Source organism: Ilyonectria robusta (genome assembly GCF_021365365.1).
Source record: "Ilyonectria robusta strain PMI_751 chromosome Unknown BGZ61scaffold_49, whole genome shotgun sequence".
NCBI classification, from domain to species: domain Eukaryota; kingdom Fungi; phylum Ascomycota; class Sordariomycetes; order Hypocreales; family Nectriaceae; genus Ilyonectria; species Ilyonectria robusta.
The window spans coordinates 928-27,179 of record NW_025764483.1 but is presented as its reverse complement, the minus strand read 5'-3'; the positions used below and the strand labels follow the sequence as shown (position 1 = coordinate 27,179).

Here is a 26,252-nt window from a genome sequence, read left to right as displayed (position 1 = left end):
ATTCACGAGCTTGAGGCCTGGGTTTATATTCATGGTCACCACCACCGGCATACCAGGCACGAACATGAATGTGGCCGGCACACAGATCTTGCTGTCATCCCCGACGCTGGCCATGAGCGTAGCTTCTTCCTCCGTTACCGGCAATGTATTGGGTTTACCCCAACGGTGCTGGGGTAGAAATATCCGGACTGGCTTCTGGTGGTGCCTCTGGAAGGCCAAGACCGCATCCATGTTCAGGCTCCATCTGGTGCTGTTGAGGGGTGTGACTGCTGTGATGCCCTTGCCCCATGGTATGGCTCGGCCATCCTGAAAGCACCGGCTATTAAGAAGCTCCATGTCGGACTCGTCTTGCTGCCCCTGCCGGATCCGAGTCAGCAGCCGCTGCAGCTCCGGGTCCCCTGCTGCGCGGACCTGTTCGATGAGCATAACGACGGTGGTAAATCGAGCCCAGAGTGCGTGCGCCCTCATTTCGTCCGCAATCCTGAGGGCGGACCATGGCGTCAATAGCGACTTGTTTTGCACTGGGCGGAACTGGTGGAAATCTCCTGATAGTAGCACCACTGGGATGCCGCCAAAATCTTGATTCGATCCCCGGGAGGCGCAAAGTCGCTTGTTGATGTCGGAGAGCGTCTGGAGGCCCAGCATGCTCACCTCGTCAATGATGAGCAGCCACTTTCCTCTCCATCTTCTTCGACCATCACCGTCCACGTAGGTGACCGTGCTGCCATCGTCGGCATTGCTGCCGGATGCGTTGGGTTGCATCCCACAGGCGGAGTGAATAGTCACGCCGTTGATCCGCGCTGCTGCGGCCCCCGATGTCGCCGTCATAAGCAGCCTGTGCGATATGTCTTTGCTAGCGAACAATTCCGCCAACGCCTCGATGACCCTGGACTTCCCGGTGCCGCCCTCCCCACCCAGGAACTCGCATAGTTGTGCGTTATCATTGTTCTCGACATTACTGCTCTCAAAATTATCGCTGTTATCTTCATCCGGGATGGTATCGAGATGGCGACACACTAAAAGGAAGGCGATTTCCTGCCGCTCGTTCAAGGTGAACCTCCTTGCAATCTCCCGACCGGCATGGAGGAATGTTGTCGACGGTCCAAAGGCGACCCTGGCACTGGGTCTTTGGGTGTTCCGGGTGTCTGTTTCTGACATTTCTATTTCTATAATATCTTCTCCCGCGCCCGCGAAGGTATGGTTCAGTGATGCTTCTGCGCCGGCAGCTGTGTTCTGCGTGATCTGAACTCCATCAGAGCCTTGGATCCTTTTCACAATTTCCTTGTCAGCTTGATCCTGCTTGCTCTTAATTCCTCTAAGCTGACGTTGCGTTGGGAGCTCGCTCCTGGCTACCATGGTTGGCTGGTACTGCTCTGGGTTCTCTGCGGAAGCGACAGTCTCGACGTCATCCGCAAACTCGGTGATATCTGCTTGGGCTTCGCGGAGCTGATCTAGCATCTGCAAAAGATGCTCCGAACCAGCGGTCACCTGGTTGGGGGCTGTAGCACCTCGTACTGTCTCAATCAATCGGCCAAGCTGGCCAACCTGGTCTGGGCGATATGCTTTTACTGGACCTGAAGGATCTTGCAGATCATACCCCATAGCGTCGATATCATCCAAAATGGCGTCGTCCCCCGCAGCCGCCCACTGCTTTGCATCTCGCCGCGCATCTTCCGCTGATCGCTTCAAGAGCTGGATGTTGCCTGCGATAGTCTGGAGTCTTTTGGGGAGTCGCCGTCTCCAGTGCTCCCAGATTTCGTTGATGTCACCAGACGCTGCTGTAATAAACTTCTCCCATGGTACGAAGAGTGCAAGGTGCTGTACTGCAGCTCTAGTACTAATATCAGTACATGCTCTTTGTTTATCTGTACTATTAAATGGCTTGTGCTTACCGGCGGTATTTGTCTGTGTTTGAATCAATATCAAAGTCCATATCGAGAAAGCCGTTAATGCACGGCACGGCATACTTCCCCGGGGGTCTTAGAACTTGCACCCAGTCCCTTCCCGGCTTCCAGTCCCTTTCAAATTCTATCTTCACCAACTCCTTGGAAGATGAATCTATCCTCTTTTGTAATGTAACAAGCGACATGTAGTCATAGAAGCATAATGTCTGCAGCACCTCTCCACGGTGGTGGTAGGCTTCAATGTATGGCAGCTTCTTGCCATCGCTTCCCACCAAGACCCTCTCCGCGCTGGCTTCCGCGTCGTTGCCGTTGCCATTGCCATTGCCACCTATGTTCTCGATAGGTCGATCATCGTCGTCGCCTAAAGTGCTACTGCATTGCTGGAGATGCTCCCAGCGTCGGAGTATTGCCCAGTATATCATTGTCATATTCACATATGACCATTGTTTAGTACTCGAGAACTCAGTTGGGTAATCCAAGAAGTGCGCAATCACCTCCACCTGCGATAATGGCCTCTCGGTGAATATTCTGTTTGCGATTCTCATCAGATACTGGCGGTTTATATTTGCCTTGGCTTCGTAGTTTGCAGTTGTTGCACCTAGCCCGACGGCGCTGGTTGTGCTGATACTCGGAAAGAGCTCTGCTGCTATGGCCACTCTCTTCCAGATCGGATCTTGGATCTTTGTGGCGTAGTTTGTCAAGTAGTATATCAGCGCCATTGTCTTGCTTTGGGTTCCGATGAAGGAGATGTCGTGATTGTGCCGCAACCCAACCGCCATTGACTTGTTCCATCGGTTGATCATGGGATGTGAGCGTTGGAGCCGAAGTATACCATCCGCGCCAAATTCGCTTTTTGTAAAGAGCTTCCAAGGCGCATGGAATCGACATGTGGGCTTTTTGTCCCCCTCCTTGTTATGAGAGTATTTGACACAAGTTGCGGTATGGACGTGCATCTGGACCCTGCCCGCGCAAAAGTGGGCTTCATCGTCAAACTGTTCAGAGAAGCGACCTGCATCGGTCATCAGGTAGGATATGTTGTCGTAAACCACCCTAGTCTCGCTCTCCTCGCTAAAGGCAGCAGATTCATCCAGGTCCTGGATAATAGTTCAGCTTCCGACCCCACATTGGCTTTCGGTCATATCAGTATATGAATGTGCGTACCTCAGTGAAGACAGAATCGACATATTTCAGGATTCCTTCCCTTTCCATCGCCGCGCTCTCATCATCCTCCCCGTTTCCATGAGCACCGATGAAGTTTCCGAGCTCCAAGTTCCCTTCGAGCCATAGCAAACCATGGACATGAAGAGCACCGCGTTCGTTGGTCTCGACAGCGGCAAAATACTGTCCAATCTGACCAAAGACAGATTCCTCCCCAACCTTGACGTAATGCTCAAAGAACATCTCTGCTTCGCGGTGGAAGAAAATGGCAGAGCTTATGGGGTCAGTTATCGCCAGCTTCACTCTCTCATACCTATCCTGAAGGGCCCGAAGCAGGGTTGCTTCCGCGGCAGCCTTGTCCTCCTTTCGGTATGCCGCCAGACGTAGTTTTACCGGGTTCGTAATGTCATTGGGGTTCAGCGTAAACCAAATCGCCGGTATACCGTATCTGATGATGAGCGCTTTAATCTTTCTGCGCATGGCTAGCCGCGACTCCTGCGACATGGCCTGTTTGTAGCCAAAGTATGAGATGTATCGCAGGAGCTTTTTGATATCTTCATCTCGGGTGCTCCCGCCAGCCTCTAACTCCTTTTGCACTTCCGCCAGCCTCTCTGGAGTTAACGACTGAATGATCCTCTCAACCTCAGGAAAATCGGTCCGTCGCACGCTCACCATACTTACTCCTCTATTCCTAGACCGAACCTCTATGTTGAAGACTAGGAATGAAAACGCCGGATGATTGGCAAAGTGACCACCATGTCGTTGCAGCACTTTCTTCATCCATGCGTGAAGTCCGAGATTACGTGTTGGCGAAGTCGCATCCTCTCCACCCTCTCCACCCTCTCCAATACTGTCTCTATCACGGACATGCCCTGTGAGCTGGACACTGTTCTTCCACAGGTCCGATTCCATCTCTTCCTTGCACCGTGGCCCACCGAAACCGAAGGGGAATAGTGTTGGAAATGCTTTTGCAAGATGCCAGAGATCATTGCTATCTGCAAACTCATTGCCTCTTGAAATGTGAATGTATGGCTGAAGGTGCGAATCCTGCGCGCTCCCAGTCGACTGGTTGGGCGGCTGTGTTTGCGCATTTGTGTGTCCACCTCTGATTGTATCAATGGCAAATCGCAGTTTATCGGCATCGGTTGCTCGCGGTGCTGTATCCAGTGGAAACATACCAGATGCAAGGATCTCATCAAGAAAGCTTCCCATGCCCTCATACTCGAGCTCCTCCCTACTGCGCTCGTCATAGAGCTGCTGATCCTCGTCGTAACTTACATCATTCTCATCATACGCTCTGCCCAGCCCGTCCACAATCTGTTCGAGTGAGGCCCAGCGTCATCCATTCCACGTTCTGCTGGGGGCACAATGTGCGCTGTTCGCGTTTCTTCCCATGCCGATGGTTCATCTCTCTCTATCCTGTCATAGATCTGGCTCGGAACCCCATGCGCCGGCTCTCCCCAACTATCCAACTCGGCTTTGTCGATTTGGATGTGCCGATAGTGGGGGTTAAATTCTTAGCCAAAGCAACGCCCGTTCCACAGCTCCTCTCCGGACTGAGAGCAACTTGGATAGATCGCTGGGGGCTGGTCTCTGCGGCCCATGCCAGGATATATGGATGTCCTCCAAAGATTGTAGAAGCGGATGTGGTAGTACTGTGGTAACCAAGTCTTGAACACTGTTTGGAAACACAGTTATATGACCCTTTACATGGCGTGCATATGCCGTACTCTGTTTGGTGCTTTTTGTGACTTTGATTCTTGCAACGAAGCCGAAATGGGTGTTGAGTGCAATCAGCTTCTCCTCAACCAATGTCAGGTCTCTGAGAGCATCCGGGTACATGTGCTCGCAACCAAGTGCTTGATGCAAGTTCCCGCCCCGCGACATATTGCATTCGCGGATCTTCATTGCCAAGGCTCGAAACCACTACATCCACTCCACTTTGGGACCAAGTAGAGTGGATGTACGATTTTTAGGCAATTACATAGTGGATGTAGCACATATTCGACCGGAGTGGAATGGATGTACACACGTGGATTTATAAGTGGATTTATAAGTGGGGGTTTGAGGCTATTCACAGCCTCGTCGGCGCCTATTCAGCCTCACTTTCAGAGGTTGATACTGTTAGATTGGACCATGCACCCGGCATCAGACCGGGTGTGTCATGTGATCAGTTGCCTAGCATTTTGCCACAAGGCTTAGGAATCAGCTTCTAGCTGATTCTACACAGCACAGAACAGGTATATAAAGCTTGCTCTGATACCTCAGAATAAGAAGAGAGGACGAAAAAGATACAGATAATATACACGATTAATATCAGAGTGCCACGCTAGCTTTCCGACAGATACTAACTCCTCAGCCTATTGCTGCTGTGGTGAATCGTCAACCTCGCTGGCGCTGTCCTCGCCTTCCAATAGCCATTTTCACTTAATAAGCGCCAGCGCGTCGTCGCTTAGAGTCACGCAGTCGGCATCCAGCTTGCTTTCAAGGTCTGACTTAAGCAATGGATAGAGGTCCTTGATAAGGCCAGCACGGTACCAAGAGCGTAAAACCTGGCAATGGCGATAATCTCAGCATCTAGGTTCGTACGCAACCCCGAGACCATCTTGCCAGCAGCTGAAAATAACCTCTCACACTCGGTTGACATCGGCTGGATCGTTAGCAAGTCCAAGGCCATCCTGGATAACCGAGGTCTTTTTGCCGGTGGCTCGTCGTCGCTTCTGCTGCAGCTGGTTCTAACCTCGAGATGAGCGTAATCAGACAGCCAGACGTCGGCAACCATCTCTTTTGCCTTTTCAACCTAACTAGGCTCATGAGCCTACGTTTCATCAAACCAGGCCTAACGATAAGCTTTCGGATTTCAGCTGTGCTGTGCTCTTCTTCTCTCCTTCTGGTGCTGGTGTTTTGTGCTCATGTCATAGATGATTTGCTGCGTTCTGGAGACCTGAAGAGATAAAACTCGCGATAATGGGATGATTTCCGAGGATACAGTCCTTCCAAGCCCATTTGCGTAAGCCATGACGTTGAATATCATAGCCAAAATCCCACAGCCAAGAGCTAGTATCACGAGCGCGTTCTGACCAATTCCAGCCTCTGAAGTGGCGAAAAAGACAGTCTTCGAGCTGCTGCTGTTGGCCTGGCTGGTTGGCTGACATCGACAAAACTTTTTTTTTTTATAAAAACAAAGCAGGAAATCTGTAGGAAACGCGCTCAATAGGGTAGTTTCTCGTATAATATTATATAATTAGCTGTAGGGGTGATCGACCTCGGCTAACTTGGGTCCAGGTACCTCAATTTAATAGGCAGTCATATACAAAAATAGGTACTATGAACCATACAGGGTCAGGGATTATCCCACTATACCTAAATCCACCTAAATCCACTCCATTACATCCACTTTCGTGTCCAAGTGTAGTGGATTATTACGTAATCTGAGCGCCGACAAGTGGATGTAATAGAGATGGGCCACTTATATGTGGTCCACGTGGATTTACAGTGTAGTGGGTTCGAGCCTTGCTCTTACTTTCGTGATGATTAACTTCGGGCTTGATTATTCATCCCATTATCTAGTCGGAGCATCATCACTCCGGTATACCAGTAGAGCATCATACTCCCCCACCCTCTTATTCTCATAACATTAATAACATCAGGCTTGATTATTCATCCCATTATCTAGTCGGAATGCCATTACACCGGTATACCAATACGGCATCATACTCCTCCACCCTCTTATTCATATGGTCGCTGCAGTATTGATATACCAATAGATCAAAATATCCCTTCACCCTCTTTCGTTGTAATGGTAACATCGATGGACACTTATGTGATTGACATAATACACACCACATTATTTCATCTACCTATCAAATACTGCTCAGCTCTCATACTAGTTTTTTTCTTCTTTTTTTCATGCATTAATATCTTAGTCAATCCTTTGTAATCGTGGAAGAAGCAATTCTGTTCAACAGCTACGTTGATTGATCAATTCCGCTGTGCAAGTATCCACTTGGCAGGGATCAAGGTTCTTACCTCAAGATGCTTTCCTGCGATCGGCGACATGTGCTGACGTTTTGGCCAATCCTTTGTACTCATGGAAAAAGCAGATCTGTTCACCATCTATCTCAATTGATCAATTCAATTGTGCGAGTATCCACATCGGCAGGGATAGTAGCTCTTGGCTGAAAATGTTGGATGGAGATCGGCGATGCCACATCCTCTCTGCGCAATGAAATACAGTATCTTTACCAAGTGACATCAATCTTCGCATTATATATAACGTGGTTCACAAGCGAGCGGGACAGACAAGCGAGCGGGACACTCCACATAGATTTTCCACCTTCTACCTCCTAACCCTCTTTACTCAAACCACCAATAATGTCGTTAAATTCCAAAGAAGCCAATCTCATCCTTGCCGTTACCGCTATCCAAAAAAATTCAAAACTCAGTATCCGAGAGGCTGCAAAGATCTACACAGTCAGTCATAGCACACTACACGCTAGGATGATGGGACGACGCGCTCGACAAGATATACCCGCCAATTCTATGAGATTGACTCTCCTTGAAGAGGAGACTCTAGTCAAGTTTATTCTTGACCTAGATTCGCGAGGATTCCCCCCCCCGGCTTAGTGGTGTTGAAGACATGGCCAACCTCCTCCTGTCAGAACGCGACGCGGGACGCGTCGGGCAGCACTGGGCTTCACACTTCGTCCAGCGACAACCAGAGCTCAAGACGCGTTTTAATCGCGCATACGACTGGCAGAGAGCCCTATGCGAAGATCCAATCATCATTGACGCGTGGTTTCAGCTTGTGGCGAATATGAAGGCTAAGTATGGCATCCTCGACGCGGATTTCTACAACTTCGATGAGACTGGGTTTATGATGGGCATGATCTCGTCCGCAATGGTAGTTACCGGCGCCAAACGACGTGGAAAGGCAAAAACAGTGCAGCCTGGCAATCGAGAATGGGTTACAGTAATCCAAGGAGTCAATGCCGAAGGTTGGGCGATCCCGCCGTTTATCGTGGTCAAGGGGTCCTACCATCTCGGCAATTGGTACACAGAAAGCAACCTCCCGCTCTCCTGGGTTATCAAGCCTACTGAGAATGGATGGACCGATAATAAGACTGGCTTTGAATGGATACAGCATTTCGACAAACATACTACCTCGCGCACAATAGGCAAATATCGAATGTTAGTGATCGACGGCCATGAGAGTCACCAATCCGCTGAGTTTGAGCAGTTCTGCAAGGAACGGAACATCATTCCGATTTGCATGCCTGCGCATTCATCACATCTTCTTCAGCCACTCGATGTTGGAATCTTCAGTCCCTTGAAGCAGGCATATAGTCGCAAGATTGAAGAGCTCATGAAGTACCACATTAACCATGTGACCAAGGTCGAGTTCTTTACTGCCTTCAAAGATATCTTCCCTTCTATTTTTTCAGAAAGCAATATTAAGGGAGGATTCAGAGGGGCCGGTTTAGTACCTCATGATCCACAGGCAGTCATATCGAAGCTAGATATCAAGTTACGGACTCCAACACCGACTGGGCCCCCTCTAGAAGAGACCGACCCTTGGGTCTCTTTAACACCACACAACCCGATAGAAGCTCTCTCTCAGTCTGCTTATGTTAAGGATCGAATTGCCCATCATCAGGGAAGCTCCCCGACCCCAATTTATGATGCTGTCGACCAGTTTGCAAAGGGGGCGCAGGCAATGATGCATGAGGTAGTGCTCTTGCGCGAGGAGAACAAGTCACTCCGGAAGGCAAATGAGACACTTAGCAAACGCCGGAGAGCTAGAAAGACACGTGTGCAGCAAGGAGGGGCACTTACTATAGGGGATGCTCATGATATTCTGGCTCAAAAGGATGTTGATGAGCAGGTAGCTCAAGAAATGCGACAGAATAGTGGTCGGTCAAGGCGGGCTACAGTGGGCATTCGGCGATGTGGCAATTGCGGGAGGCCAGGTCATAATGTAAGAACCTGCTCAGAAGATGTAGATTCGTCTGGAGAATCTAGCTCTAGTTACCCTGAATAGATTTTTTATGTTATTGTATTGTAATTAAGTAATAAAGGTATGAGGGTAGAGGTTAGTGTCTCGCTCGCTTGTCTGTCCCGCTCGCTTGTGAACCACGTTACTATATCATCCGACAAAGAGACTTTAAGTAGCCTAGTATAGTGATAGTGTGTGGTATTTTACGCTGTTGTATTGGGTTTGGAAAACTTACAGATTGATATATGGGGGAAATAAGGGTGCGGTTTCAACACCAGTGCGAGTGATAAAAGTCCAATGATCTCAACACCAGGACATCTTGGCATGGCAGCTTCTTATACTCAAATTGACAATTTTCCCTCTCTGGTATTGCAACTGATTGATCTCTGCTAGTCTCAGTCCCCTGATCCCTGTCTCAATTATTCACCCTCACCCTATTGGCTAGGTCCCTTAGTTCCGCATTAAGCTCTTCAAATCGTACCACTCAAAATGGTGCCTTCTCCTCAAAACCTGCTGCATACGTCTTATTGGCTACACAAAACAAACGGAACACACACAAACGCCCTATTGGCCAAGTCTCTTCATCCACCCACCCAGAGCCGACCACTTAAAACCGCGCCCTCTTCTCAACACGTGCAGCAACCCACAAGTAAAACAGGCTCTTGTTGCAAGCTTCGTACCGAAAGGCTACTCAGCGCAAGGGAGCCGCCAGCTTGCCAACCACGCCCAGCTTCCAATTCCAACTTCCCCCGGCGGACGTGCGCCTTCCCCTGTGAAGAAGAATGATAAAGAAGCAAAGTCAGAAGGGCCCTGCAGGCCCTTTTGAGGCATTGCTCACGTGACTGATGATCCTCACGTGATTTCACGTATCACAGCCAACCAGCCAGGCCAACAGCACCACCTCGAAGACCGGCTTTTTCGCCAAGTGAGGCTGAATAGGCACCGACGTTGTGAATAGCCTCAAAAATCCACTTATAAATCCACTTAAATCCACGTGTGTACGTCCATTCCACTCCGGCCGAATATGTATTACATCCACTAGGTAATTGCCTAAAAAATCGTACATCCACTCTACTTGGTCCAAATGTGAGTGGGTGTAGTGGTTCCGAGCCTTGAGCTCATCTACATCATCTCTCTTGTAATGATAAATGAACTGTACATAAATGACATCCCTTTCCTTCTAGATATAGGTAGGAGTTTGTATCCATTGATGTACTATTGAAGACAGGTACCTAGTATTTATTCGCTAGATGACAAAATCTCAGTTGCCTCCCCTCGTCTGGACACCGTGTAATGTAGTAAGGTTCAGACATGAGGGAGGCTGAAAAGGGGATAATTTGAAGGCGCCTCAACTGTTTCTAATAGCACATACACTTATCCGTCCTGCGTCCTGGGTATTCACCTTCATAATACACTCATTGTTTTACACCATATGAATCTGCCAAGCAAACAGAAATCATGGATACACTAGTTCTTCTCATCTTTGCCCTTCTCTACCTCTGTTTCTTTGCCTTTATCCTCAGCACCACCCATCTCGGTAGGAATGAATAGGGCTCTGAAATCAGCATTGCTTTTCTTCGCTGATGACGCCCCGTTAGTGTCTGTGTCCTTTTTCGAGACTACGGAAGCGACAGGTCGAGCAAACCCTAGTCCACGACGGGGACGAGCTGAGCCCGGGCCTGGTCGGCGGATGATTGTCGGTGGAGGCATTAGATCCGTAGGCACGGCGCTCTTGGAGGCGACACCCTTGGAGGCAGAGACCTTGGAAGTAGAACCCTTGGAGCCGGAGCTCTTGGACCCGTAGACAATGCTGTCCAAACGCCGCTCGGCCTTGGCATGCCGTAGCTCATTGACAGAGCCGGTACGCAGCTTGAAGCCCTCATATTCCATGCCGTTGAGCTGAAGGGCGGCCTTCCCGGCGGTGGCAGCGTCTGCGAACTCAACCTTGGCGCCCCCGTGGACTGGCTGCAGGATTAGCTGGACGATGTCGCCTATGGGCTCAACAAGTGCTCGGACACGAGCATCGTTGACCGTGTCTGGAAGACCCATGAGTGCGATCGTACGGGCTGAGATATCGGTAGCTGTAGGCTGCTTGTTGGTGTGGGTCGGGCTATCAAAAATCATCTCGTCTCCCTCATCATCGCGAGCGGAAGTAGGGGCAGGAGAGGCCGACTCGCGCTCGGCGGTGACGGTCCTGGCCGACGGTTTGAACTTGGTTTCTTTCGAGATTGCGACCTCAAGAAAGTACCTTCGGAGCTTTGTATTGTTCGTCTCCGCAACTGCTTTCTCTGCCTCATCCTTGGTTGCGAAGTCAATGAAGGCGAAACCTCGATTTTTGCCTCCCAAAGTCTGTGGCGCGTTGACCCTGGTGATCTTGCCATACTGGGAGAAGACTTGTCTTAAATCAGATTCAGAGACTGCTCTGTCCAGGTTGTTGATGTGGATTTCTCGACCTGCCGCAAGAGCCCCATCGCGTGATTTCTTGTGACTTGGGTCCGAGTACTTGGCCAACAGCTTGTATTGACCGTCAAGGACGGTACCCTCTTTCTGGACGGCTTTGGCCGATGCTTCCTGATCACGAAACGAAATGTAGCAAAACCGACGACGTGTGTTTGCCTGGAGATTTGGCCAGCGGATGCTGAGTATTTCCCCACAGTCATCGAATAGTTCGCGAATGTATTTTTCATCCGCGACTGGCGGGTAGTTGGCGACGTAAACAGTCAGGTCATGTCCGGACTTCACACTGAGTTGGGATTGCTCAAAGTACTTGCCATCTCGGAGCAATGCAGATTGTGCCTCTTCAGGTGTGGTGAACTCGATCAGGGCTGTCGAGGAGCTGCCGTTGTTGTCCTGTACCAGGGCTGTGACGTTCTTGATGTGTCCGTAGTCTTTGAAGTACTGACGGACCTTGGTCTGAGCGACCTCGCCAGGTAGGTTGGTCACAATGATGGTTGAGTTTTCCCGGTCTCTCTTGATATCTTGAGTGTTAGAAGTCTGGGACTCAGTGAAGTGAACGCCACCCTTCTGTCGCTTGCTGGTACTGCCATCTTCGTCCTGGGCAGGTGGAACAGATCTGCGTTTCCGCTTGGATAAGGCTTGCGCTTCCTGTGCACGATAATACGCCTCGTACTCAGCCGCTTTCTCCTTTTCCTCACGAGCTCGACGTTTGTTGAGTGCTTCTTGAGTCCTGTGCACTCGATCAGCGGCTTTCCGCACCGAGAGTGGCGGCTCGTAGTCATTGCAGTGTTGCATGTAAACCTCGAGAACCCTTTCAGGCCAGTCAATGGTTTTCCGTGAGACGGCTCGGACAAGAACTGCGGTTGCGAGCGATGGCGTTCGGAGGCTGCTGTTGACAGATGAAGGTGTTGGACTCCGAGTTTCTTGAACGCCCATCGAGGAGAATATCAGCATCTCCCACATGTAGTATCTGAACCAAAAGTCGTGGCTGTTGGCGTGGATCTGGACAGCAGCCAACTTGTTCCACTGGGCCCTGGCTTCATCGATAGCACCCTTTTTCTCGGTCAGATACTGAATATATATACGTTCGAGCCGAAACTTGGGATCGCCCTGGAACTCTTTCCCGTAGAGTCTTCGACCAATGACGGAGACATCCTCCAGCGCGGCACTCAAGCCAACATCAGCGAGGTCGACAGATTCATCTGTGGCAGTGACGTCCATGGCTGTCCGCTTCAAGAAGCCGCACCAAGCTTCGTACATTCCGATCATGCCCTCCATTCCGTCTCTGAGAATCTCGCTTTCGTTGGTCGCACTGTGTTTGATGGCTTCGATCTCGGCAAACGGCAGTTTAGTCTCCTCGGCGCATAAAATATACCTGTTCCATAAACGCCCTGACCAAGGACAGCGTTGAACTGCTCTGCGAAGAACATCGAGCAGGTTGTCAGGGGCCTGCAGGTCGGAGTTGGACGAAGAGAGAAAGACGATGTACTTGTACCAGGTGGTCTGGTCGGTGGCGAGAACTCCGGTAAGGGCTCGGGCGTAGAGGCCGCGACATAAATCGATGCCAATTTTGGGGTTGTCATTACTCCGCCTGCTCTGAAGCATCTCCCAGTCCAAATATTCCGTCAAGGCTCCCTTTCGTGCCTCGATGTCGTTGGCGGAAGCTGCCTTTTTGAGCTTGAGTTCAAAGGGATCGCGAGCGGCGATGAGACGCTTGACCTCCTGGGCATTGTTGGTGATGTCCTTCATCAAGTCCAACCACGCGTCAGGGTTGTAGTTTGATAGGAAGTTGGAGTAGTTGTGAGAGGTCTCTTCCCAAGTGACATGGGGTGTCCGCAAGCGGTCGCAATAGAGATGGGTGATCCGCTTGATGCCTTCGGGAGTGCGTGTCGTGGACAACAGTTCCATTTCGAGCGAGACCCATCGATCCCAGAGCAGATGACTGTCATTGATGTGCTATTGGATAGCCTCGTAGCCCTGCTGCCATAGGTCCAGAGCGGCGCCGAATGAGAACAGTTCGCGACCCATGAGAAGCTCCTCGTCGGTCCATCCGTCACTGGCGAGGGCCTGAGTCGCCTCCCAGAGCGACCAGAAGTAGTCGCAGTAGGAAAGTCATATGCGCAAGCTGCCAGGCTCGGCAGCAACGGCGCGTTTGTATTGTTCAACGGCATGAACACGATTCTCGAGGTCGGATGCGTTTCGGATGGTCTCCTCGAGGTAGGCGAGCCAGCCGTCTTCGCCGACGGGCTTGGCCATTTTGGCCATGTTTGCCATGGGCGCACGCGCACGCGCACGGCAGGGGCGAGATTTGGATGCGGATTGATTGATGGTAGATGGTAGACGGAGGGTGGCGGGCCGTGGACGGCAAAGCTGGACGAGGATCTCCTCGCAGACGGCGGTCGCGATGTCGAGGGTATCCCGAATCGGAGAAAGAATGTTGTTGCGACAAAGCAGGTCGAGTCAGAAAGAGCACGGCTCCACTCGATATGGTTGGTGGGAGGGCTTGTTTGCCTAATAATGGAAGAGATCAACAGTTGAGGTACTCCGTAGGTGGTAGGTAGGTAAGTACCCATCCCCCACCACTTAAAGAATCACACCACTTGAAGCATAGCACAAAAAATCATCGCCCCATACAAAATCCAATATTTGATGCACGCAGAAACCAACCACCTTGTCCATTAAAAATGAAGCCACTCGGATGTTCTATAGAGAATTGCTTGAATTTTACTCTCTGCGTGTTTTTTTGACCTCCCGACCGCTCCGTGTGCGCTGGCAGTGCTTTGTTACGACCATAAAGTCCTCACTTTCGTCCTCTGACCTGACACCCACCTCAATGACCGACTCGACCTCCTCATCCACATCCACCTCTATTTCTGCCTCCTTTGAGTCATGAAGAGCTTCTCCAGCCGCTAGCGCCTCCGCTAGAGCCATGAATCGTCGGTTCGGGTTCGGTACCGCCTTTCTTTTCTTCCCTCGCCGCACCTGGGCCATCTGCTCTTCGAGGCCAGTAATCCGCGCATTCTGAACGGCCACCTTCATCTCTAAAGCTTCTAACCCCTTTGCGATCTTACTGTACTTCCGCCTGGTCGGTCGACTTCGGTGTTTGGCCATATCCCTCACTTGCCGGCTCGTTTTCGGCGTATCATCTGAGTGCAGTGGAGGAGGGCTCGGTGTCTTGAACTGTTCCAGCAGTTTTTCTTTGTCCGGTTGAATTTCCGGGTGTGTTAGAGCTTTGTGACGGTTGATAGGCCAATTTCCAGTAAATCTCCAGCCGGATAAGATAATCTCCTTCCTCATGCCCGCCTCCCTGGCTTTCGCGTATGTCCAAATAAAGTTGACTTTGTCAACCGGCGCAGAATCGGTCAAACTAGCCAGCTTTTGGAGTTCTTTCCGATACGCACCTTTGATGACATTAAAAATTCCATTATCTAACGGTTGCAAACCATGGGAACAATGTGCTGGTAGGTAACAGCAGTAAATGTTGTTCAGAAAGCACGTGGCCATCCACTCGTCCCGACTGGTCGTTAGCGACCCTATAGCGGGTGACTCCGCGCCGAAAACACCAAAAGGCTCACCTGCGCATGGCTCCCGTGACCGTCAAGGATAATAAGTCTCGCATCCGATGCATCACGAGGCTCCGTTTGAGGTAGATAAACGTCCTTCAACCACTCGGGGGCTATATGGTTGTCGGTCCAGCCGTTCGGGGATGTAATGTAGTGCCAGTCCGCTATTAATTCGAATTCGTTAAGAAACCACTGCTTCTGCAGCTCTTTTCCTTTAAAGATAATTCCCGGTTTCAAAGCACGGCCAGTTGCGGTGACAGCCTCAATAAACGAAGTCCAGGTGCGCGACTGGACGCCTTTTAATAACGCCTTCTTCTTCGGGTCGGAACTCCCGATTAGGTACGAGGCTGTCCAAGCCTTATGGACAACCAATTAGTTATGACCTACAAAAACCCATAGGGAACTTATAGAGGACTTACCGAAACCCGCCATTATGCCGCTTCGTCCACGTTAACCGTGTTCTCAGGCTTGATCCAGCCATACTCGTTCTCCCGGATATCGAAGTACCAATTGACCGCCTTCGGAGTAAACCCATCAAATCTGGCGGCTTCCTGGCGTTTTCCAAGCTTGGTAGATAGTTTTGAATGACGCTTGATGAACCTGGTGGTCCAGTTTTGACCCAATGGCTTATTATCTCCCTGTTGACGGAGGAGGGCTTCGACGCAGTTTCGAAGTTGGCTATGCGTGAGAGCGTAACCCAGGGACTCCTGCCGCAGAAGCCAACGAACGAGGCGGTCCTCCTGACTCGTAGAAATACGTTGGTGAGGGTGGGTAGACTCTTTCCTGCTCTTCTGGCCAGAAAGTCTTTTCGAGAGGACTGGTTGAGGCACCCCGTACTTATTGGAGGCCTGGTATTGTGATAGAGAACCGTCAGTAATATCGAATATAGCATCAATAACGTCTTTTTCGGTATAAACATAGCGACCCATTTTGGAGATATTTTACGCTTGTAAACTACGTAGAGAGTCTTCTTAACTTTGTGGGAGTCGAAGGATGAGAGAGCGAGAAATGCAAATTTTTCAATGTCTTGAAACCCCCATGATACGCACAAAGTCGGAAGAAAAATGGCCCAGGGTAAGACATCACGTAAAAAATAATGCATCTTAGGTTTTTTCTTTTTGCGAATGGCTTCATTGTGCCAAAATGCGGTGCAAATAAAATGGTAGGGTTTGTATGGGGCGGTGATTTTTTGTGCTATGCTTTAACTGGTGTGATTCTTTAAGTGGTGGGGGATGGTAACTGTTACTATTACTAGGTCTCTAAGTCTTGAGAACGTATGATTAAGATAGTCCGATCTTCTAACTAGTGGCCGGGATGTGGATACTATGTACTGAGCTATGCTCCCTCACTGACACACACAACGTAGACCTTTATTCATCACCAACAATCACCGGCAGACCCTTTTGATTTCAACATTCCGACACCTAGAAGGGATCCGGATGGGCCGCCAGACCTAGGGATGAGGACCAGATAAGCTGCACTCGAGGCGTGCCTGAGCTCAATCCATAAAAGCGGCGTTACTAGGCGTCGATATTCTCTTTCTAAAACGGATGGTGAGGAAAACCCCGCTGCAGCTGACGAATACGATCATATCCAAGGAAGGATAGAGCAGTGGGCCGGTGCAGCAAATCTAGCGCGCGTTATGACGGACTGAAGAGGCTCCCCTTTGAGGTGGAAAGTCGAATAGTGTCGCCGCCTGGCCGCCTTCATTTTATCATTTCCTGCATTAAATTGATGTTCTTCATCAGCTTGTCTCGCTCCTTGACCAGCGCTTGGTTTTCTCTCTCTAGCGATTTGATGCGCTGCCTCGCGTGGTCCATCACTCGAGCCTTGCTGAGACAACGAGCTTTGCTGAGACGTCGGTTGCCGATGTCGTGGCAGTCGCAATCCTCCGACGGCGGTGCCGGCAGTGCGGCGAGCAAGTTGTTGAACTGTTGGTTTAGTCGGTTCCGGTACTGCTTCTCGGCCAGGTTATGGCTGTGGCGTGGCTGCGCTGCCGACGGTGAGAAAGGAACCTTGTCGCCGCCCAGTTTTTTGGACGGCGGCTCCTTAGGCTTGCGAGATGTGGTGCGCAACTTGATGCCGGTGGGGATCTCAGCGCTAGCGTCCACGTTGCCATTTTGTAGCCGGGACGCAGGTGGTTGTTCCGTCTCTTGGCTCGTCGGGGATGGTCGCTTCTCGCCATGTGGGTTCAGGTTCTCGGAGTTGACGGTATACTTTTGTGTGGCTTGCCTTTGGCCGATGACGTCGCAGTCGTCGTCATTGTTGCACAGCCCTCCCATCCCGCCTGCGGATCTAGGGAGGGCAGTTGGGGGGACGCTGTAAGGTAGAAAAAGAATGGACCCGATCTCAGAAGGGGTCATCGTGAAGGAGTCGTACAGCAACGATTCATCGCTGCTGAAGATATCAGGAGATGTGAAGCTAGCTGTCGGCGGAGAGAAGCTGTCGACGGAGAGGGAAGTAGAATCCGTGGGCTTGATGGGGCAATTTTGGTTGGGGGCAGCATAAAACGGGGCTAGGGTTTGTTTCGCCGTTGTCAAGCACCTCTCTTGGTCCCAATCGAATGCCTCGAGATCAAGGTCGTATTCCATCAGCAGCGCCCCAACAGCTGGTAGTGACAATTGTTGTTCCATTTCGAAGGCTCGGTTGAATTCCAATCCTATGTTCACTAGCATGGAAACAGGGCAATTTCCAACGGTTAGTTATTATGTACATATCCTCAAATTTATCATGTGTCAATGCCTCAGATATTACAATTTGTGTTGTATTCTGATTAGTCTCCGTTGTCCATTAGTGCTGGTGCCACATGCGCAGCCTGCCTGCTGCCACCGGCCTCCGTTGATCCGTGAGCCAGGGCTCCTAATAGTGCAGACCATTTACACTATTAGTGCAGACTACAATCCAAGATCAATAATCAATCCACGACGGGCGTTCGTGGATTGACGACTAGGATGATGCGCCCCTTGAAACGAGCCTTGTTGATCCGGATCGCACCAGTGAATTGATCAGAAATATCCAAAACAAAGTGGTTGGCACAGCAACAATCATGGGTACCCTGGTTTTGTAACACCATGCCAACAACCTAGCGTACTTAGCGTCCACACCGGGCGTCCGTATTCCCTGCCCTGATCTGCAGTCTGCACTAATAGTCTAAATGGTCTGCACTATTAGGAGCCCTGCCGTGAGCTGATGTAAGATTTTCCGGCCGAGTCTGGATCGTGAAGTTTACTCTCCGTGTGAAGTATCTGCAATGTTCTAGACCCAGTTCCGTGCTGGGTAGGGTTGCCTTTCCCCCATAGATCGGCAGCCTCCGCCGGGGTGGTAAGATCCGACCCTCCACAATGCCAAGCTCGCTTGGCCTACGTGCACAGTCCGCCAATGCGTAGTGCAATAATGACGTGCATGCTAAATGCCGGTAGCGGCTTGGCACAAGGAGGTCGTCATCATCGAGCCAGTCCGTCCTCCTCGGGATGCTCCTCGGGATGCTTCTCGGGATGCCCCTCGACGACGTCGTCGGCCCACCGAATATGCCGTTCCTCAGGCTTCATGGCAACTCCCAACAATTGGGTAAACCAGTTCTCCTGGTCTCTCGACACGCTAGAAAGTTCGAGCATTAGAGACTCGAATAGGTTGGCATGCCCGACGAGTAGGCGGAGATTCTGGTCGGGTCGGGCAGCTTCAGAAGAGAGCTTAGCTCGTGCAGTGTTGGCAATGTGGTACACCTCGGAGATGGACATAGCGTTCTTGCTTCGGATTGTCCGGGAAAAAAAATGGGGGGGGGGGAGGACGCACATTAGTTGCAACAAAGGTAAGATATAATCAAATAAAGAAGGCAAGGTGTTGCGGGTAGCAAGGCTTGCCTCAAGTGCCATGATCCATTGATAGCATAGACCGTTAGGTTGGCCACGATCATGCCGGGGGATGTTTTTGGACAGCTCAGGCCATGTCATGATCATATGTCACATCGTGCAATACACCTCGATCATACAGACCAACGGGAACACTAGCATTCTGTGCCAGCGCCGGGGGTCGACTGAGTTATGTAGAATCGGAAGGGTGGTAGCGAGTTTGGCTCTGATGCTAGGGGTGATGTTCAGGACCGGGTGAGCGGACCATGAACGTATTGGACCTCGGCAAAATAATGCAACTTATTCCAGTCTTTTCCTTGTGTGCAACGCTAGATTGTGGTGCGCCTGTGCCTCGACGGGGTCCTGTTCTGGGCACTCTGGTCGAACTGACAAACGGATGGCGCGGGGTGATCGGAATCCTACCTCAACTTGGTCCATATATAGTAGCAATAGAGTTCATAGCATACACTCCAATTCCGCGCTATTTCGCTGCGATTTCAGCCCACATCGCTAATATCCTACATTACCTATTTTCTGTTATATCAGATCTATTCGACCCAAGATCTATCCTGGCTATTTATTATTATTAAAAATGGCTAACGGCAGAGGAATATAAATTAGAAAATACACCTAGTGTACAAAATTGAATCCATCGATTCATCACTTAACATAAACCATACGGACGAAGGCGTATTATATTGAGTTATTTATGTCGATGTCGCTAGGGAGGGGTGTTTGCTATGAGCACGCGCTGGGAGCAGTATCTGTCGGAGTAACTGAGCATTAAGATAATGAAGTTAACCCAGGGCAGCCTGCACTAATGCCGAACGTTGTTAACTTTTGCGTAAATGAGCGAGATGATAGCTTAAGACTGCCAGTAGTATTTATAGATCTTATGCTGTTATTTCTAGAAGCTTTATATTTAACAGGTTAAATTATTAAGCGATGTATATAACAGTTATGTTCATTTAACCTGTATATAGGTAGTATAGGGTAGATTTGGGTTTCCTAAAGGATAAACTATTTACAGAATAGTGTTTGAGAGTCGATAGATCGTAGCAGCGCGATACACATTCAATCGAGAGTTATTCTATAGGGTTTGAAGGGCAAGAATGAAATTGGCTTCATTATTTAACTTTGGCATGTCTTGGGGTTGAGGAATGTGGGTTGAATAAACGGGAAAAGATTTGGGGTGGAAAATTGACCGCTCGCCTATCATGTGCGTTATGCCCCGATTTACTATGGTAATTAACGGCAGTCCGCAGCATTACAAGTACCCTGAGCTTATTTGTTTCCTGAGGCTTGTTGATATCATGCCTGGCCTGCGATTGGTTTTTGTCATCCTTGATCTTAACCATTCGTTACGCTTTCATAATATGATGCACTTGTTTCCACCACCTCGCCGTAGATAGCCAGCAGGGTGTCTCGGCAGTCCTGCATAGCGGTTTGCTGCAGGTTGCAGTCTGCTGCCGCTTGACGGTATTGCCCTTTGCTCTACGTATCTTTGGTGCTGAAGTATTCTGACTGTCAAAGTGAGTAGGAAAATGCCATGCATGTGAGGGTTATTGAGAGTTAATTGGCCTTGACCACTACACAAGTCAAGAGGACGAAGGTCCCAGTTATATACACAACAACGGTGCCCAAGTGGGTCGGGACGCTACCTCGGCTGGAGCGGAATATCGTTTGACACTGACAACGTCATAAAACGCCTTCTCAACATTTATGTAGTTCTTCGCCGAGGTCTCGACAAATTCACATCCCAGCTCATGAGCTAGAGCATGACCTTCTTGCGTTGATACTTCTCGCTCGGCTGCCCGGTCGCTCTTATTCCCCACCAGCATGATCGGTACCGGCGCCTGCGAGTTGACGGCGAGGATTGGTGAGCCTGGACTAGGCGGGGAGGATGCGCAAAATTCCTTGGCTTGCTGAATTTGGCGATGAAATCCCCTAACCCGTGAGAGCGACAATCGAGAAGAGATGCTGTAGACTATGACAAAACCCTCGCCGTCTTGGATCCATTGATCACACAAGGCGGTGTATTCTTCCTGGCCAGCAGTATCCAGGACTTCCAACATGCATGCCTGGCCATCTATCACAACCTGCTTGCGGTACGAGTCTTCAATCGTTGGGTCGTACTATTGCCATAAGTCAGCTCTCCATAATACAAGCACGCAATCATAGCACGCAGGCCTGAACACATAGCAAGGCCTAAAACAGTTGTCTAGGTAAGGAGGCAGAGGGTTAGGAAGGAGGAGGACAAAGTAACGCACGGTCTCGACGAAGTGTTGTAAGCATAGTTGGATCGTCAAAGCTGTCTTGCCTACGCCGCCATTTCCCAGCACCACCAGATCATTTTACCCGCCAGTGTGGAGGGTAGACTGTGGCAAGGCCGTGTTGTCGGTGTTCGTATGTAGCTTGGCGAAAGCGACTAGCTTTGGAGAGCTGGAAGAATGAAGGTCAACGTAGCCGAAGGTGTAGAGCTAACCTTCGAGCCTGGTTGCAGCGAAGTTGAATATATATTGCGGATCAGGTGGAACAAGGTAGGCCCTTCTAAGCTTTGGGATTGAGCTGGATTTCTGCTTGTGACATGGGGAGATTGTGGCGAGTGGAGGCGCATAATTGATTCTGAGCCGAACCCTAGTAAATACCGGTCGAACCCCTAACCCCAAACAGCACACTGCCCAGTTGTATTTACGTGGATAAGGTTAAATGGTCCACAACAACTCAGTTGCGGTGAATGCTTAGTGTTAGCGGGGGCGGCGCTGACCATGACAAGATGAGTCTTCCCTGTGGCAAGGATGGCAATAACCTGCTCGGCTGACCGCTAACTTACGGTGATAACCATGACTCTACGCTAGCCCGGCTCCCGGAACTGTAGGTCGGGGGTGTGCTAGAGCTAGCGGGTGACTACAAGCAGGTCCGCCTCTGCGTGGCCGTCTCGCCAGTGGAACCGTGCCTGGTTGCAGTTGAGCTGGACCTGCAACTGCAAATGCAAGGCACCTCGCAATTGCCTCCCCCGGTGGGACTAGGTCAAAGTGAAAGATCTTCTGGCGAACAATACTGTGAGTGTCGATACAGTACAACCAGTGAAATAAAGGGACAGAGACCATCTGAGTTGTTATATGACAAACTTTGGCAAGATTTGAAACTCCAATGCCGCTGTCGTATGACTCGCCACATCATGATGGCTTTAATACAAACTTCTTGTCTCGCCACATTTCAATAACACTGTGGGATGTACTGACAAGAGTGCGTGGCGAAAACATAATCACGAGAAGTTGGTGAGCTAAATGGAAGGTTCTTGGGGAGATCATGAGACGGCGTTCGTAAAACCGTGGGAAGTCGCCACTTCAACACAATCGACACTCTTGGTGATCTAACGTAATCTGCTCCAGCTGCTTTCCGACGTGCTACCTCATTCTGGATTAGATTGGTGTCCGGGCGAAGGGGCTGATCAGGCAGAAGAAAGGCAAGTCATGCTAGTTGGATTAAATTTTCAGCGGAGATGGTTGCATAAGGGCTCAGTCTGCGGGGTGCACTGTCAAAAGCAAATCGGTCTTAGCCATATACTAGGAGATGGGGTTCCAGCTCTTTTCATAGCTGTGCACTCTCCTTACCTCTTATCACTCTGTTACCCCCCGTATAACATCGGCATTCCTACCTCAACAAATTGTGTGCTCGAAGCTTTCTCTAATAATACACGACTCCCACAAGATCCACCTGTCCGCCAAGCAGCACGTGCTGTTAAGGCGGCCCACATCAGACTGGTTCTTATATGTGCTGTCTGATCCGCGTCAATAGGTGCTGCAGTCATAGATCTCCTGCGATACAGACTTGTTCGTTCAGAATGACTACGGTGAACTTGTCCCACAGAGAATGCGCCTTACCCTACTGGTATGTCTGTTCCGTTCCGAAGGATATTCCTTCGTTCAACGGAATGGCCGTCCTGGGGAGAAAGATGGACCTCTCTTATGCATGGCGGAACTGATGGAAGTCTCTGCAGAATAACTAAACTTTAGAGCGGGATATTTGGTATCAAATCCCATTCTTCGTTTCCTCCTTAGCGTCTTTGCCACTTCCAAGCACCAGCAAGCCCCGCTTAGACTTCTGCCACCGGTGCCTCCAACCCTGGATCGGTAGCCTTGATGTCGACGACGGCGAGAGCCCTCTTCTCGGTGAATTGTCGAGGGAGGCGGTTTTCATTTTCGGAATACGGGAAACCAGCCTCCTCCCGGGCAATGTCATTGACCCATCTCTCCTTGCCCTGCAGGCCGCCCTTGCCCCTTTTCTCGACGCCGACCTCGGCCCATTTGGCAGCCAGGTAGAACCAGCCGAGGGCATTGCCGACAGTGCCGACCTCGTCGGAGACGCCGGTCTTGGCGGCATAGCTCATCTTCTGGTGTAGGTCGCCATTGGTGAAGAGGTCCATGAGGTGGCCAGCAACAGCCTTCCAATCACCCGGGTTGACAAGGAAACCGTTGGTCTTATCCTTGACCTGGAGAGGGATACCGCCAGCCCTGGTGGCGATGACAGGCCGGCCAGCATGTAGGGCCTCCGAGACTTTAACCTCGAAGCCCTCGCGAGTTGAGAGCTGAAGGACAACATGGGATTTGGCAATAAGAGTGTTGAGCAACTGATCATTTGGGTCGAGGCGCATGATACTGATGTCCTTCATGAGATGAGGGTAGTATGTCATAAGCTGGCTCATTGTCTGGTCGTAGACCATGTTAGCATCGGGATCATCGATCGATCCATTGCCGCAAACGATGAGCTGAGGGACATCCGTAAAATCGGCGGCCTCGCATTGGCGACGGAACTCGGCATAGGAATCGATGACAGTTGGAATACCCTTTGAGGGATCGAAGCGGGCCACCTGGATAATGTACTTGCGGGCTGGCCAGTTCAACTCAGCCCTTCGCAATGGTCAACCAGAGATTCTTTCAACCATGGCATTTGACAAGTGCGTAAATACTCACATGCGCTGGGAGTGGCAAGCAACGTTGTAGATGTGGCCGTAGTAACCAGAGTCCCACTTATTCAGCTCCTTGTTGAGGCCATCAAGCCAATCGGTGGTAGCTGGGAAGTAGACGACCTTCTCTCTCGGCACAGTATGAGGGACAAAGGTGGGAATCGGGTGGCTAATGAACATGTCTGCTAGTTGGATATTGCTCCACAAAAAGTCCCAGATATCGGCCTGGGGTGAGCCAGCCTTAGCAACAAGATCACTTCGGATCTGGATGTGGGAACGGTAGAGGACTGGACGGTCAGGAGTAATCTTCTTGATGAGGGGGATTAAGCCTATCATCTGTGGGTCATCGAGCTGTTATATCGTTAGCGCGAGCTGCGGCAATAAGTAGTATTCATGAGTTGGTGGGCTAAACTCAGGAAGGAAGCAGCACCGGCGCTGTACAAGACTAAATCTGGAGCAGAATACGAAAAAATACTGACAATAACAACGTGAGCACCGCCTTCCTCTACTGGGCGAAGTGGGCCGCCTTCAGATAGCCAATATCGGTGGGCATTCTCTGTAATCCAATCGATAATGGCATCCTTTTCCCCTGCAGTGATACGCTGGTCGGGATGGCTTACGCCCTGGAGGACGTTGTGGATGTTCTTGGTGATCCTGAAGACGCCAGGAAGCGGCTTGGGAACTGCCTTGGGTGTGAGCAATCTAGGGGCGAAAACTCTGGCGAGATTTTGGCCGCGGAGCAGTCGTACTTACCATACCAGGCCAGATTGACACCCATCAGGCGAGCGAAGCGCACCAGTGCGTGGCGCATGAGAGCAACACCACCGCCTTGGGGAGTGGCGCTGAAGAAGGCAACGCGTGTTTCATTATGGCGCAGCTTCTTGGCATAGGTCAACATGGTCTCCCAGGTGGCAGAGCCACAAGTGTCCTTGTAGTTCTGAGCGGTAGCCAGATGGGCGCGGAATCCAGCATCAGTCTGGACAACGCCTCGGAAGCCAACTTGCAGACGAGGGGCAAGCGACGGACCGAAATTCCTAGGCACGACATGTCAATTCGATTTACTTCTCCTCATCATAGCTTGTAGGCTCACATGACGCACTTGCGGGCCATAGAATCGGCCTGCTCATCAACGCGCTTAAGGTCCCAGAAACTCTCTTCTCTGTCCTCGCCGTCAGGACGCAACACGACCGGGAGAATATCCAGGTCTAGCCACAAATGAGAGCACAGACTGGGGCTCATGTACTTGAGCGTAGTGGGAAGACCGGCTCCAATGAACTTGGCAAAGTTCTCGTGCTCGTACTTTTCAACCTCCTCAAGGACGTAGTCAGCAATAGGATCTTGGCCCATCTCCAGAGCGTTGTCAAGCACAATATGCTTGACGGAGATGTCAATCGGGTAGACACTGTCGTTGATAGCCAAGGCAACAACTGCAGTTTGATCATTCGAGAAGACAGCGGATATGCCGAGATAGAGTGTCTTGTAGGGGGCATAAGGTTAGCATTAGGACGGGGACAGGGCTGAGTTGGCAATGCTGGAACCCTTACCACGAGAGATGGACCAAAATGATCTTCTTTCTCCACAATTGCCCTCATCTGCTCCTTGCGGTGCAGCGAAGTGGCCGTAGAGAACTTGCAGCCCTTCTTGAAAGCCATGATGGCGATGATGAAGGGACGAAGGCTCTTCGGCCGGCATGGCTTAGACAGAGGTGTGGAGTACCCGCTGCCGGGTCTCAACGAGTCTGGGCGACAGCTCGAGTGGCTGGCAGAATAGGACTGAGAGTGAGGGTCGGTGACGGGATGAGGGTGAGTCGAGGAAGACGAGGAATTGGAAGGATCTGCCTGGGGAGCAGGTTGAGATGAAGCAATTTCCAAGGCGGGAGGCGTAGGTGAAGCCGGGATAGAAGGAGGACCTGGACCTGAAAGAGCTCCTGGGCGGTGATGTAGGTCAGTGGGATGGTCGTGCAACTGCAGCCCGTCACTCTGAGCGTCCGGCAGCCCCTGCTGGGGCAGGGTCCTCCTTTGTGAATCTTGGTCTCGGCCATGAGCCTGGCTCTGGTTTAGTTTTCGGCCCTGACCGTCCTGAGCCTGAACTTGGTGGGGTCGAGGTCTTGGCTCTTCCCGTTGAAGGACCTGAGGTAGCTCAGACATTGTTGGGTTAACCCCTGACGGTGCCGGCTTCGAAAGGTTCAGTTTTCTAACAATTTCTGCGGGTGTAGGTGCCTACGAGGCAGCTGTGGGGAAAGTGGCAAGGGTTTATTAGTGAGTTAGATGACAAAGAGTCTGGAAGCACGAGACTGGCTGATATGGATTACCGCGATAGGAGTAAAATACTACGTCACCCCATGCACATTGAAGCGGC

General features: G+C 50.7%; 6 protein-coding genes across 6 annotated transcripts; all 6 read right to left on the bottom strand.

Moving 5' to 3' along the window:
- Nucleotides 1-3,643: 3,643 nt before the first annotated feature.
- BGZ61DRAFT_486512 (uncharacterized protein) lies at nucleotides 3,644-4,408 on the bottom strand (the record flags this gene model as incomplete). The annotated part of the gene is made up of 3 exons (XM_046249867.1): nucleotides 3,644-3,673; nucleotides 3,744-4,299; nucleotides 4,341-4,408. The coding sequence occupies 3 exons, from the start codon at nucleotides 4,406-4,408 to the stop codon at nucleotides 3,644-3,646; spliced, it is 654 nt and encodes a 217-aa protein (XP_046094946.1).
- Nucleotides 4,409-10,250: 5,842 nt separating this feature from the next.
- BGZ61DRAFT_466241 (uncharacterized protein) lies at nucleotides 10,251-12,913 on the bottom strand. Its single transcript, XM_046247661.1, has one exon. The coding sequence runs from the start codon at nucleotides 12,790-12,792 to the stop codon at nucleotides 10,525-10,527; it is 2,268 nt and encodes a 755-aa protein (XP_046094945.1). The 5' UTR covers nucleotides 12,793-12,913; the 3' UTR covers nucleotides 10,251-10,524.
- A 557-nt stretch (nucleotides 12,914-13,470) lies between these two features.
- Nucleotides 13,471-13,770, bottom strand: BGZ61DRAFT_540825 (uncharacterized protein; the record flags this gene model as incomplete). The annotated part of the gene is made up of 2 exons (XM_046254963.1): nucleotides 13,471-13,581; nucleotides 13,660-13,770. The coding sequence occupies 2 exons, from the start codon at nucleotides 13,768-13,770 to the stop codon at nucleotides 13,471-13,473; spliced, it is 222 nt and encodes a 73-aa protein (XP_046094944.1).
- A 2,542-nt stretch (nucleotides 13,771-16,312) lies between these two features.
- BGZ61DRAFT_523896 (uncharacterized protein) lies at nucleotides 16,313-17,710 on the bottom strand (the record flags this gene model as incomplete). Its single annotated transcript, XM_046252611.1, has 1 exon — nucleotides 16,313-17,710. The coding sequence occupies one exon, from the start codon at nucleotides 17,708-17,710 to the stop codon at nucleotides 16,784-16,786; it is 927 nt and encodes a 308-aa protein (XP_046094943.1). The 3' UTR covers nucleotides 16,313-16,783.
- A 2,322-nt stretch (nucleotides 17,711-20,032) lies between these two features.
- Nucleotides 20,033-21,770, bottom strand: BGZ61DRAFT_510762 (ras small monomeric GTPase; the record flags this gene model as incomplete). The annotated part of the gene is made up of 4 exons (XM_046252080.1): nucleotides 20,033-20,450; nucleotides 20,620-21,060; nucleotides 21,196-21,245; nucleotides 21,755-21,770. The coding sequence occupies 4 exons, from the start codon at nucleotides 21,768-21,770 to the stop codon at nucleotides 20,295-20,297; spliced, it is 663 nt and encodes a 220-aa protein (XP_046094942.1). The 3' UTR covers nucleotides 20,033-20,294.
- A 1,254-nt stretch (nucleotides 21,771-23,024) lies between these two features.
- BGZ61DRAFT_371984 (glycosyltransferase family 4 protein) lies at nucleotides 23,025-26,041 on the bottom strand (the record flags this gene model as incomplete). The annotated part of the gene is made up of 6 exons (XM_046242149.1): nucleotides 23,025-23,838; nucleotides 23,902-24,245; nucleotides 24,374-24,576; nucleotides 24,648-24,928; nucleotides 24,985-25,370; nucleotides 25,439-26,041. 6 exons carry the CDS (start codon nucleotides 26,039-26,041, stop codon nucleotides 23,025-23,027), a joined length of 2,631 nt encoding a protein of 876 aa, XP_046094941.1.
- Nucleotides 26,042-26,252: the final 211 nt, after the last annotated feature.

Excerpts from the sequence above, each read along its gene's own strand:
- BGZ61DRAFT_466241 (XM_046247661.1), bottom strand. The coding sequence starts at position 12,792 with ATGGAGGGCATGATCGGAATGTACGAAGCTTGGTGCGGCTTCTTGAAG.